Source organism: Lacerta agilis, chromosome 4 (genome assembly GCF_009819535.1).
Source record: "Lacerta agilis isolate rLacAgi1 chromosome 4, rLacAgi1.pri, whole genome shotgun sequence".
NCBI classification, from domain to species: domain Eukaryota; kingdom Metazoa; phylum Chordata; class Lepidosauria; order Squamata; family Lacertidae; genus Lacerta; species Lacerta agilis.
Window position 1 is genome coordinate 69162798 of NC_046315.1, and position 13785 is coordinate 69176582.

The 13785-nt window shown below is 42.8% G+C and overlaps 1 protein-coding gene across 1 annotated transcript; it reads left to right on the forward strand.

Annotated features, from left to right (window-relative positions):
- Positions 1-271: 271 nt before the first annotated feature.
- On the forward strand, positions 272-1973 carry LOC117045912 (P2Y purinoceptor 8-like). The gene has a single exon (XM_033147480.1). The coding sequence runs from the start codon at positions 293-295 to the stop codon at positions 1346-1348; it is 1056 nt and encodes a 351-aa protein (XP_033003371.1). The 5' UTR covers positions 272-292; the 3' UTR covers positions 1349-1973.
- The last annotated feature ends 11812 nt before the right edge of the window (positions 1974-13785 follow it).

Consider the following 13785-nt stretch of genomic DNA (forward strand, 5'->3'; position numbering starts at 1 on the left):
CATGTTGAGGTAAACCAGATGTGATGCCATGAAGTGTGAAAATACCCAGTTTTTATTAGTAAAATGGTCCACTATCCACTATCCCTAATGGTTATGAGCTTTTGTGGTATTTACTTTTTATGTGCTTTTACGTATCCATTAAAAAAAAACCCCCACCACATTTGTGTAATAGACAGCGGTTAAAGTACATATATTACCATACTGCTTACAATGAAGGATGTTACATATACGTTTCCTTTTTAAATCTAGGACTAAGACGCGCCACCAGTTTTCAGTTATTTTCAGAAGAACGATGCCTCAAGATATGCCACTCATCCCAACATCGAAAGTCTTGTTCCCTCCTGTAAGGAATGTGTCAGACGACACACGTGAGATGCTTCAAAGCTATGCACTCCAGGTCACTTTGTCTACCATCTTCTCAGTTATTGCCTGCATCAGCATCCCACTCAACTTCATCTGCTTGTGGTTCCTGTGTCGGTATTCGAGGCCTTGGACTCCCACCATTGTGTTGTGCATCAATCTGGCCCTTGCTGATTTAGTATACAGCATGATCCTCCCCTTTCAAATAGTTTACCATCTACGGGGAAACAACTGGCCCTTTGAGGAAGCTCTGTGCCGTATTGTCACCGTTCTGTCCTATGGTAATGTGCACTGTTCCCTTTTGACCATGATGTGCATCAGCATTGAGCGCTACCTAGGAATTGTCCACCCTTTGCGCTACAAAGCCATGAGATCCATGCAAACTTCTATCCTGACATGCGCCCTCATTTGGGTGTTTGTCTTACTGCCCCTCATCCCGCTCATGAAGAACAACCTAACGATTCGTGTACAAAATCTGGATATAATCACCTGCTTTGATGTTTTGCCTAAAGAGATGTTTGACAACAAGACAGAACGTTTCATCGCTTACTTTGGCTCTCTGGTATTTTTCTTCTTTTTCCTACCTGTGCTCATCATGGGGTTTTGCTACTTCTCAATCATCATAACACTTCTCCACTCCCCTTCTACCCAACTCAGAGAAACCAAGAAGCAGACTGTCTTTTTAATAATAGTGTTGCTACTAGTGATTACGGTTTGTTATTTGCCTCACATTATCATGTCAATTATCCATTACGTCTTCACTATTCAGAACAAATCATTTTATTTTGAATACAAAATTTCATTTGCAGTAGCCACCATCAATTGCTGCCTTGACCCATTGGTTTATTACTTTGGTTCCAAAGAGTTTCGGCGAAATATACGGAAGAAGCTCTGCAGATGCGTAAATGTTGGTGTCAGTGAAAACACTCCAATCTTTTCAGAGCATGATATGCAAATAGCACCAATGCAAAAAGTATTGAATAGATAGTCTGTATTGCTCTGGAATGTAATAAACTTTGCCTGTGCACTGTATTGACCTCAAGAAAAATCAGGAGCTATTTCATTGCAGAACCTCAACTTCCAGATTACACAGAACTATTTTGCCAAACGTTTCTGGAAGATCAAATGGACTACAATTATCACACATGATTCTGTTTCTGTTGAGTAAAGGCAACTGATGTCAAAGTCCAGTTAGACTTTTGCAGCTGAGAGACACCTGTCTTATTAAGAGACAACTGCAAATGTAGCATGAGCAGGAAAGCATGTATTTAACCACTTTTGACTGTGCAGAATTTATGGAACAAATATTAATAGAAATATTTGGTTGGCTGGAAACAGACATTTGTTAAGACTGCTTTCCTTGAATGTCACAAATTACCTGTGCCACTAAGTCACAAAAGAATGCAACTACCTGGAGTACAGATTCTCAGTCATTAGAATGATCTTGTAATTTGCTCTTTGATATTGATGTTGGTCTGACAAAGCTTTGTATGGACAAATCTTGCTATGCTGTGTAAGCACCTGAGATGGTGCTTGCCATCTCAGGTAACAATATTGCAAGTGCCGTTCTTAAATACTACATTCATATAGTTTTAATAAAAGAATGTTTATTGTGTCTGCATTCCAATCTTAAGTTAATGTTCTTCTTTGCTGTCTTTGGAATATTCAAATTTGGGATATCCATGAGAGATCAGGGCCAATTTACACAACTGGCAGAATCAAGTGACAAAACTGTTCCTGAACCATATCATTGCTATGGAATGAAATAGGGTGGAATCTCAATATTGTAGAGAAAGACAACTATTTCTCGGGGGAGTTCTGTGCTGAACTCACTTAAATGTTATTTGTTTGCTAAAAGGTTTGAGCCAACACACAGGCTTCGATTTGTGAACAGTTACTAATTGTGCTTGGATAACTTCAGGCTTTTTCTCACCTGTCTCCAATTTTGTTGCCCATGTTCCATTTGCTTGGTACTCCTGTCATGTAGATGGTCTTCATCAGTATGGGCCAGGGGCTGATGAATATCAGTCTGGCCTTCAGCATTGCCTAGCTACAAGACTTCCTGGGAATCACATGTAAGTTGCACTGAGTTCCCTGGAGGGAAAAACAAGTTATAGATATAATAAATAACAACCAGACATGGACAGTCATGTGTGTTATATCAACCAAGCCCCGTGTTTCATTGTGATTCTTTTTATGTATTTATAGCATTTTTACCCCACTCTTCAACCACAAAGGCTCTGAGAGTGCAGTCCTCAGGCTTATATTTGACTAGAACCTGGGGCAGAACCTGGGGCAGAAATTCAATTCAGTTTGCATTTAAAGTGAACGTACCTAATTCACATTTTATGAAACCTACATAAGCTGAGACAATACATGAAACACAACCATCTATCAAAATTTGTGCTTCTCTGAATGTTGCAATACAGTTCTCCAGCCAAGTAATGTACATATACTAGGGCAACATGTTCCACAGACATGCATATATTAATGAAAATAACATACAAAAATGCATTATGTTACAAGGAAATGCTGTGCAAAGATGTGCCTATTAGGGGAAATTACATTTGAACATGTGTACATTAGGAGGAATTTGCACTAAAAAGCTGGTGAATTTTCATGAGGTTGAGAGATAGGCGGGGGGCATCTGTTTCAGCTTCTTCTCCTAAGATAGGATACTCTACATCAGCGGTGGGGAGCTGGACCCACTCAATGGGGCTGGCCACTTGTCAATCTCATGATAGCATCAGGTGACAAATTCAAAGCGGCTTGCAGTCAAACTATACCTGCAAATGGAGAGGGAAAAGGTATGTTTGCAGGTACTGTAGTTTGAATGCAAATAAGCTTCAAAGGTGTGTATTTTCTTGCAAAGCCCTTGCCTGACAGCATGCCTTCGAAGGAGGTCATAATGGGTCATGGGCCAAAGAAAAGGAAAGAACTGCTTGGCCTAAATAGGCCTGTGGGCTGACAGTTCCCCACCTGTTGCTGTGTATGTAGATGTCCTTCCCTGGAAATCTCCAGTCTTGAAGACTGCAAAATGTTCGCCTAATAAACTTGTTCTCATTTCTCAACTGTTCTTCCAGTTACAGCATTTCCCCTAATTTTAAAACTACTTCAACCTTATAGTAGTTTAATGCTGCAATCTTTTCCGTGAGTTATGCTGGCTAGATGAGAAAAGGACAGTTGCCCAACTCCTTACGCTGATGCAACACCAAATTGGGCTGATTTACTGAAATGATGAGCAAAGATGGGCAAACATACTTGTCTACTCATCCCAAAACCAAGCAACCCCCCCAAAAAAAGAAAGGTAGAGAAGAGAGAGGACCATCAAGCAGCTGAATTCCCCTTTCTCTTCCCTGTCAGTTCCACAATTTCCTCAAGGTGTGTGTACAGTGAGGGATCTTTACTGTAGGGAAAAGATCGGCTTTCTCCTTGGTGGCAGATGACACTCATCAGAGTCCGATGGAATCAGGCCAATTGCTTATCCAGTCTAGCAGCTGATTCTCACAGTGGCTAGCCAGATGCCTATGGGAAGCTAGGAAGAAGACCCTGAGCACAAGGGCTCTCTCTCCTTTTGCAATTTCCTGCAAATCACACACAATTTCCTGTTGAAAATCATGGAGCTTATAGTCAAGCCATGGTCCCTATCCTAGCCCCCACTGTGTGGTACCCTTCACTCCCCACTCCCCCCTTTTTTTCCTTGTGTGAAGGGGGTGACCAGCAGAAAGGAAGAACAGTAGGAGACAAGGGTGCAAGTCCCATTTCATACATACATACATATCCTTTATTCGACCGATAGTCAGAAACAAAGAAAAAAAAAACATTTCTCAATACAAAATTATAGAACTAATAAAAAAAAACATCAGAGGGATACACAATTAAAATAGGACAGCACTAGTAAACCTCATACAGATAACCCACATCGAGACATTCGATTTTGCGCTTCCGACACTTGAGCGCCAGGAAGAGGAATTTAGCCACAGATAAGGCTATTTTCCCAGTGGGCTTATTCAGCAGATATGCTACCTGCCTTTCTCTTAATCGAGAGCTAAACTGAGATAAATATGGGGCTATGAGACATTGCCTTGAGTCCCATTTCAAATTTACTCCATTGTGGCAGCAGTACATAGACCCAATTTGAAATTGTGCTGCTCAATCTGACTAGGTGGGCTATGGCTGGCTGTATATCTTGGATGCTTGCCCCTAGTTATGACTATGTGATTATGCTCTTAGTCTGTCAATAACTTCTACCAGGGAAAAGTGTGGTGCTGCTGTTAACGCCTACAGAATAAAGGGAGGGAAATTTTGACATTGGGGCATGGTGGGGGAATACTAGAGGCTCAGGTGGGCTTATATGTAGCCTCCCCAAAATCATATAATAACAACAGTAAATGAGTTGTCATAAGTAAATTGCACGCCCATAGGAGTCAGTGAAGAAACTGATTACCCGATAATTTCTACCCCTCTGCTTTAGCATCATCAGAAGATAAGATCCTCACTAACCCAGGAACTAATAAAGGAACAGCATTGCCTTTTACAAGGCATCCACTCAACACAGTCAGCCAATTATTTTCCTTGTGGTCTATTCCACACGTTATAAGACCACCAAAAAAGTCCAACTTTTTTCAGAAGAATGGAAGAGTAACACAATCTTCCTCATTGCATTTTGTTTGATTACAACTCCCATCACCCAAGACCACCACCTGAGATGGCCAGGGATGATTGGAGCAGTAGTCCAAGAACATCTGGAGACCCAAGGTTGAAAAGCACTGCGCTCAAGTGAGAGAGAAGATCTGGCCCTTTAATATTGTTACTGCTTAACATATGATGAAACCAGTATTGTTGCAGCCATGAGGTGGAGAGGTGGTCACCGATAATCTGTTGTGCTGGACTAAAAACAAAAAACAACAGTATATGAATTGTGGGAGGGTAGGACAAGATGTGATAAAAGAGGGTGAACAAAATGTATGAATAAGTCAGGCAGTAACCTGACTGCAGCCATTGGTCCACATATACTGGTAAGTCTGACTGATTAGCTATCACAATCAGTGGTATAGTGGTAAATTTTGAAGAGGACAAAGTTCATCCTATCCACACCCTCAATGAGAGTCCAAAATTGCAGGCAGCGGTATTATTCTATATACACACCAAAGATAAACAGCACACACAGCACAATACCCAATTTATTAGGATCACCCTAGACTGCAATTCTATATGCAAAGTTTCCTGCGAGTATGATGTAGTAAACTCAGTGGTGCTCATTTCTGTTTCATATGTTAGTTGCTTTATCTTACCCAAAGTGACTTACAGACATCCAGACAGACAATCACCATCCGCTCACACAGATATATTAAAACCAAGGGAAAAAGAAATACACTCAAAACATTCCTCCCACTTTTAAAAGGACAAAGATAGTTAAGGGCCAAATGCCTGGTTGTAGCCTAAATATATATAATGATGGTGTCAGGCAAGCCTTCCTGGGAAGAGCACTCCACAAATGGGGAGCCACTGCAGAAAAGGACTGTCCCCATGTTACCACCCTCCAGACCTCCCTTCTAGCCCTCAATAGCCTTTGCTTTGATGAATTTGGCTAATTTGACTAATCCCCTTATATTCTTGAACACTGTGGCTGTCATGGATTGGCTGGGTGCAAAAGAGTGGTGAAAGGCACCAGTTGGGGAACAACCATGAGAAGAAGGCTCAGAACCAAGGGATTGGTGGTGGGACAATGATGAGTGGTCAGAGGGAGAAAAGAGAGCAGTCTGGGGGGACTCAGCTAGATTGGTAAAGAAAAAGCACTTTATATGCGTTGTATATGCAATATAACACCGTGACACCAGATGGCGCTGTGGAGTCCCGTCTTTTCCCTGTATGAGTTTACAATGTGTTTAACTGAATCGCTTCTTTGACGTGTCTAGATCCAGCCTGGGAGGAGGAGGTGTCAGAAGCTGAAGAGGTAAGCAGGGTTCAGTGAGCAGGAAGAGGCTGTGGCAGAGAGCAGTCCAGAAAAAGAGGCAGAAGTGGAGGCTGGAGAGGAGTGGGGCTAAGAGGCAGCGATGAGTCAGGCTGGTGAGGAAGCCAGGCTGTCTCCCCCTCCTGCAGCAACCACCGCCCCTCCCCCTGGGTCTCCTAGAACCCAAAGAGGCATGAAGAGGGCAGAGCAAAGACAGTAAAGATGAAGGAGCCTCAGAGTGTTTAGGAAGGAACCAGAGGAGGAAGGGACTTAAGGAGCGATGGGAAGGTGGGGACCTGCAGTCCTCACAACTGCATCGTTGGGGTGAGATCTACTGGAGAGGGTAGCTGTGATCACTAGGCCTGCTCTATTTGGGTTTCTTTGAATAACAAGTTGTTATTGCTGACCTACTCCTGATAGCAGCTAAGAGAGAAGTGGAAAATCTTGGGACTTGAGAGCATATTTGGTTAACTTTTTAAAAATCTTATAGAATCTCTACAGAAACTGAACTCTATTGACAAGTTTTTAAACTGTTTTGATGTCTCTGTGAACACACCCCTCTCATGACCTACTTGATTCCTAACATGCAAGAGGAAGGAAGTACAACACCCTGCAACCTAGTCTGTTTTTCACTATCACAGTTGTATTTGTAACCACAACATCACAGTTTACTAATGAAAAATATAGAGACACTAGCCCTCAAGAGTGCTTATCTGTTACCTTCTCTGTCATAAGTGGTTAATCTGTGAACTTCCAAATATGGATTTCTACTAAGCAAAGAAATGTTTGCTGTAAGCAACATAAGAAACCCATGAATCCTACTTTTACCATGGGACACTTGTCGTGTTCTCTCTGTGTGTATGTGTGCATGTTCATTCCAGTTTCAGCTGGCAGGGCCATTTCCATTTTGTGGGGTGCTTTCAACTAACTGGAGAAGTCCTCAGTAAATATGATAAGGGTATGGAGAAGAAGGCACAGCTTGTAAGGACAGGAGGAAACAGAGAATATGTTCAAATATAAAACAATGAAAAAGAGCCATGACACTTTTGGCTGTGTCTGTCTTTCCTGATGGATAGCAAACATTGCACCCCTTCCCCTAATTACCTCAGATGTCCTATAGAAGAAGAAGAAGAAGAAGAAGAAGAAGAAGAAGAAGAAGAAGAAGAAGAAGAAGAAGAAGAAGAAGAAGAAGTTAAAAAGTTATTGTTTGTACGCCACCCATCTGACTGGGTGCCCCAACCACTCTGGGCAGCTTCCAACTTATATAAAAACATAATAAAACATTCATCATTTAAAAACTTCCCTATAGAGGGCTGCCTTCAGATGTCTTCTAAAGGTTGTATAGTTACTTATCTCCTTGGCTTGGTGGGTTTCATAACTCCATACCCTCCAATATTTCTACGATCAAACTAGGGGTGTCCTAAGGAAAAGTGGGATATTCCAGGATCAAATGAGAAACTGGGACGGCTTCTGACACCTGGAGGGTTTGAGGGAGTTCTCTGTCCCCAAATCCTGCTTTTATGACCTTGCTAATGGAAGATCAACTTGGGTAGGACTGCCATACGTCTGGATTTTCCCAGACATTACTGGGATTCCAAAGGCGGAATTGATGTCCCAACCATTTTGGGCTTTCCCTTTTTGAAATATGGCAACCCTGTTGTGTTGTTCAGTCGTTCAGTTGTGTCCGACTCTTCGTGACCCCATGGACCAGAGCACGCCAGGCACGCCTATTCTTCACTGCCTCTCGCAGTTTGGCCAAACTCATGTTAGAAGCTTCGAGAACACTGTCCAACCATCTCATCCTCTGTCGTCCCTAAACTAGGGACGATGGCAACCCTAAACTAGGGTAAATCCTATCATTGGATTATGAAATAGAATCTCACTTTGTGTAGGCCTAGCCAAGTCATGCTGGCCACATGACCTGGAAGCTGTCTGCAGACAAACGCCGGCTCCCTTGGCCTATAGAAGAATAAGAGGAGGAGGAGGAGGAGGAGGAGGAGGAGGAGTTTGGATTTGATATCTCGCTTTATCACTACCTGAAGGAGTCTCAAAGTGGCTAACATTCTCCTTTCCCTTCCTCCCCTACAACAAACACTCTGTGAGGGGAGTGGGGCTGAGAGACTTCAAAGAAGTGTGACTAGCCCAAGGTCATGCAGCAGCTGCATGTGGAGGAGCGGGGAAGTGAACCCGGTTCTCCAGATTACGAGTCTACCGCTCTTAACCACCACACCACAGTGGCGAGATGAGCACCGAACCCCAGAGTCGTCCATGACTGGACCTAATGGTCAGGGGTACCTTTACCTAGCCAAGTCACAGAGGATGAGAGCAAAGATGACTTTTGGTTTGTGAACCCTTTCATGCACCTGGACCCTGGCAACTGCCTGGTTGTTTCTTTGCAGCTGAAGCGTTACCTGCCCCTCAACTGACATCATATGGCATCAAGAGTAGGTGGGGATGGGTGGATCTGTCAATCTTGGTTTTGCTCAGTTTCTCTTCTTTTTCTCTCTCTTCAATCTTAATTTTAGTCTTCCACATCATTTTGTGATTTATTTATTTAAAAAAATCCTCGTGAAAATTCATCAGCATTTCTGCGCAAATTTATCCTAATCTACACTTTTTTTGCAAAACAATTTCCCATAATATAATATGTATTTGTATGTTCTCACCAAATATGTATCCATTTTGTTTTTAGTCCCACCCCTAAACAATTCCTAATATGCAATATTTGACTTTTCTAGGATAATGCCTTTTGTCAAATTTGCTTAGTACATGGGTAGGTAAACTAAGGCCTAGGGGCTGGATCCGGCACAGTCGCCTTCTAAATCCGGCCTGCGGATGGTTTGGGAATCAGCGTGTTTTTACATGAGTGGAATGTGTCCTTTTATTTAAAATGCATCTCTGCGTTATTTGTGTGGCCTGCCTGGTGTTTTTACATGAGTAGAATATGTGATTTTATTTAAAATGCATCTCTGGGTTATTTGTGGGGCATAGGAATTCGTTCATTCCCCCCCCCCAATATAGTCCAGCCCCCACAAGTCTGAGGGACAGTGGACCAGCCCCCTGCTGAAAAAGTTTGCTGATCCCTGGCTTAGTACATTAAAAAATATATATTATGTCACTGTGAAAATGTAATCCTCCCATGCCCCAATATACAGATTATTCGTTGTGATAGTGAATACCTTGTGTAATATGCCAGTGCAATGGGCATGTGGTGGATTGTGTCTGTGACATAGTTAGCGATTACACAACTTGTATCCATTCCTGGACAATTTTGTAATGTTTGAGACATTTATTTTAATTATTGCAAGATTGTGTTTTTTTCTTTAGAGGAAGCACAGCCTCACTATATTTCTCAAACAGTGAAATGTACATGAAGTCCTTTTAAAAAAAGGAAAAGAAAAAAGAATGACATTAAGGCGGTCTATCCTGTGATACAATTTAATGCTTAGAAGGCTGGGAATATAAATGCAACCATCACTTTCCACACTATTTCTGCGAAGGAAGCATGTAAAAGACCCATGATTAGCAACTAGAAAGGGTATTGGGCATGGTCTGGCAAGAGCTTTGCTCAGGCATGCCCAGGCACGTTCATGCTCAGCTGCTACTTTTGCAAATGGGTGGCAGAGAAGGTGAGATGACTCATCCTTTCCCCCTCCTCTACCAGGCCAGAGGGAGGGCAGCAAACTAATCCTGCAATATTCAGGATGCTTAAATTCTGCTCAGTTCAGGCACACCAGCCAATCCCCACTGAATAATTTTGCCCCCTCCATATATATGCACTTTTGCAAGCTCTTGGATGCCTCTAAGCATCACTTCACTGTCATATGTGGCTGTTTGTGTGCTGGCTCTCTCTATCGGACTTGGAAAGCATCACAGTTGGAACATTTAATTGTGTTATTAGGAAGTCAAATGAGCATCCCAACATTGGTCTACAGGTTACAAGGCACCACAGAGATTTATGATACATGGCTAGGCATAAACTAGGACATTGTTCCAACAATTGGTATGCTCACCCGCCTCATGCTCTGCCCTGTGGGTCAGGCACAGCTATTCACATGGTTGACATCCCAAGTCTCAGGACTGGGCAAGCAAGCTGCTACTCCTCCATAGAGGCTGGGCATGCAAGGTTTGTTCATGCCAGCACTGTCAACTCTATGTGTTTGGAAGCGAAGGTGGAGTCAGCAGGGTCCACTCGCCTTTGGATTCATCCACAGAAGGGAATGGCTATTTACTGATAGGTAGAGCCACTGGAGACACCTCAACAGGTGGTGATGTCACTCTTGGGGTACCTAATGACATGTTCTCCTGATAGCCCTTTCCCACGATCTTGGTCAATACCTCCCCACCTGGCACTCCCTAGGCAGACCCTCTAAGAGTCCCTATTTTCCAGGGACAGTGCTGGATTTACAGAAGCCATCCTGGTTTCTGATTTGATCCCATAATGTCCCACATTTCCTTAGAAGTTGGAGTTCTTATTTGGATTCACCACATTTCCTTAGGACATCCCTATTTTCATCAGAGACACGGTGGAGGGTATGTTAGGACGTCCCTATTTTCATTGGAGAAATGTTGGAGGGTGTGGAGTTATGTGACCCGGAAGCCAAGGAGACAAATAACTATACAGTGACACCTCGGAAGTCGAACAGAATCCATTCCAGAAGTCCATTCGACTTCCAAAACGTTCAGAAACCAAAGCACGGTTTCCAATTGGCTGCAGGAAGCTCCTGCAGCCCACCAGAAGCCGCAGAAGCTGTGTCGGACGTTTGGGTTCCAAAGAACATTCGCAAACTGTAACAATCACTTCCGGGTTTGCGGTGTTCAGGAGCCAAATCATTCGACTCGCGAGGTGTTCGGAATCCAAGGCAGCCCTGTGTAGGGAAGCTTTTTAACATTTAATGCTTTATTGTGTTTTTATATATGTTGGAGATGCCCAGAGTGGATGGGGCAACCCAGTCAGATGGGTGGGGTATGAATAATAAAAGTATTATTATTATTAAATAGGACATCCCTATTTTCCTCAGAGAAATTTCGGAGGGTATGTCTAGGCCAGACTCCTCAATGTCTCAGGCTGTCCTCCCCCAGCCTGCTAGGACCTTCCCCTGGGTTGTCCTACCCAACTCTCTAATCTCCTCCCACTCCTCTTCCTAATACAACCCCGCTCTCCTTGACTCTCCATGGGACTCATGACAGTTTCCTCCCTAACAATTGGCACTCACCCCAAACACTGTTTACAGAGCAAATGATAAAGAATGCATAAAACACCAACAAAGAATATAGCAAGGTCATCATTTTCCTAGCTTGCATGTTCCTCTCTACACTAAGAATGGGAAAGTGAGCTGAGTGAAAATGAGACTCCCAGCCTCAGATATGTACTAAAAATAGTCAAGGAAAGCGCCACTACAATCTGCAAGCAGGTGTTGGGTTTATCAAACTGAAATCTGCTTGGCATGGCTAGCAATTGCTCAGGAAGGAGCATGCAGCTCAGTTAGGAGTTTACACTGATGAATCTGAAAAAAGGCACGCTACCTGAATGTGCTCTTTTGTTTGCAGGGAGGTTATACCACAATGAGCATTCATCCTGTAGTCATCCAGATTTGCTTGTGGGGTGATTATACATCTTCCCATTCAACATTTGCTCACCCCACACTTCTCTCTCTCTCTCCACACACACACACACACACACACACACAATTTTCATTACATTGAAAACAGCAATTATTACCACACATAATTATTGCAGTCACAAGCTTGTATAAAGCAAAGCAGAGCACAGAAGGAAGAAAAGTATCCACCCGTGGAATATTATGAGCACTTTGCTCTCATGCATTTGGAGATTCATTTCAATGCAATAATCCTATGCCTGATGCATAACCACACTTTAAATGAGCTCCTACCTGGCCTCTCCATCTAGGAACTTGAGAGACACTAGGGGATACAAAGTATGCTGTCCACTGTCCCTTATCTATAAAAGAGAAGAACCAAAAAACCTCCTCAAACGTATCTCTTTTTGACACACCCCATATGGTCCTCTTTCTCTGCAGAATAAGTTCTAAGAGGGCAGTGTCCCAGACATAATTAATTCAGGTCTCAATTAATTCAGTTTTCTAGTGATGAACTGCAGTCAGCATCCCACACTTTTCAATGCATTTCCCTGTCACATTCCTAACCCAAAGGTCTATTTGCTTGATTTGTTGTGCTAGGGTGATGGAACGCTTTAATCCACTTTGGCTGCACAAGCCAAAATTTCCCTGCACATGCTCAAACCCTCCCTCAAATCACTGACAGTGAAGCAGAAACAACTTCTTTCAAAGCAGCTCGAAAACCATCTCACTCTTTCTCAATGAATGCCATGAAATCTGACCTAATTCGAAAGAAAAAATATCACACTTCCTCCGCCCACCTGTCTCGCCTTGAGCACCGTTTGCTATGGAAATAAATAAACATGAACCTCACAATGTGCAAAATTCTTCTGATTCAGTTATAGGAGGTGCAATCCAAGTTGTCCGTTTTGGAATTTGTAGCATGTGCAGCATCTTAAGATGGAACCTCCATGGCTGTTTTTAAAAGGTTTGAGAAGCTGATTTAAAAAAAAAAAATACGCTCTGGCATACAATTTAAAAAAAAGAAAAACGCTCTGGCATACAATTATCTGTGTGCATCTTCAGATGCTCAGATGGCTGCATTTCATGGGTATTCACACAAACTTTGGAGCTCTATCTTCTCTCCAGCCTTTTTAACCCCCTATCCCTTTCACCATGGCCCCTTAAAGCAGCTACAGAACAGCTCAGGGAGACAAGGATCAAATATAAATGGGGATTTCCATTTGCTCCCATCGTGGAGATTGAGGGCATGCTACACAAAGGCACCAGAAAAGGAGAAGTGGAACCTGTCTTAACACTAATGAAATGGAAGGTCCCCTGGGACGAAGATCAATTGAACATGGCAGACCTGCAGGAACCTAAAGCAAAAAGGGACAAATGGAAACTGGAGGACTGAGGTGAAGGAGGTTTTTTGGTCGGCGCACAGTCTGTGACGCTGCCCTGCGATGAGCCTTTCTATTGGTTGTTGTTCAAAGTCTTCAGTTCTGTTGCTGGTGACACGTAATGTGTGCGCCATTTTTTTGCCTTTATTCTATATTTTAGGCATGATAGGTGTGTTGTTTTTTTTAATTTTTATTATGCCAGATCCTTCCTTGATGGTCATGTTATGCTGTGTCCTAAATTTGATGCGCTTTGGTCCAGCAGTTACAGAGAACATCGGTGTCCGCCACGCACACAATGGGAATATATATATATATATATATATATATATATATATATATATATATATATATGTAAGTGATGCAGGTGGCGCTGTGGTCTAAACCACTTAGCCTCTTGGGTTTGCCAATCAGAAAGTTGGCAGTTTGAATCCCCATGATGGGGTGAGCTCCCGTTGCTCTGTCCCAGCTCCTGCCAACCTAGCAGTTCAAA

What these genes read in the sequence shown, in the direction of transcription:
- LOC117045912 (XM_033147480.1), top strand. Translation starts at nt 293, where the DNA reads ATGCCTCAAGATATGCCACTCATCCCAACATCGAAAGTCTTGTTCCCT.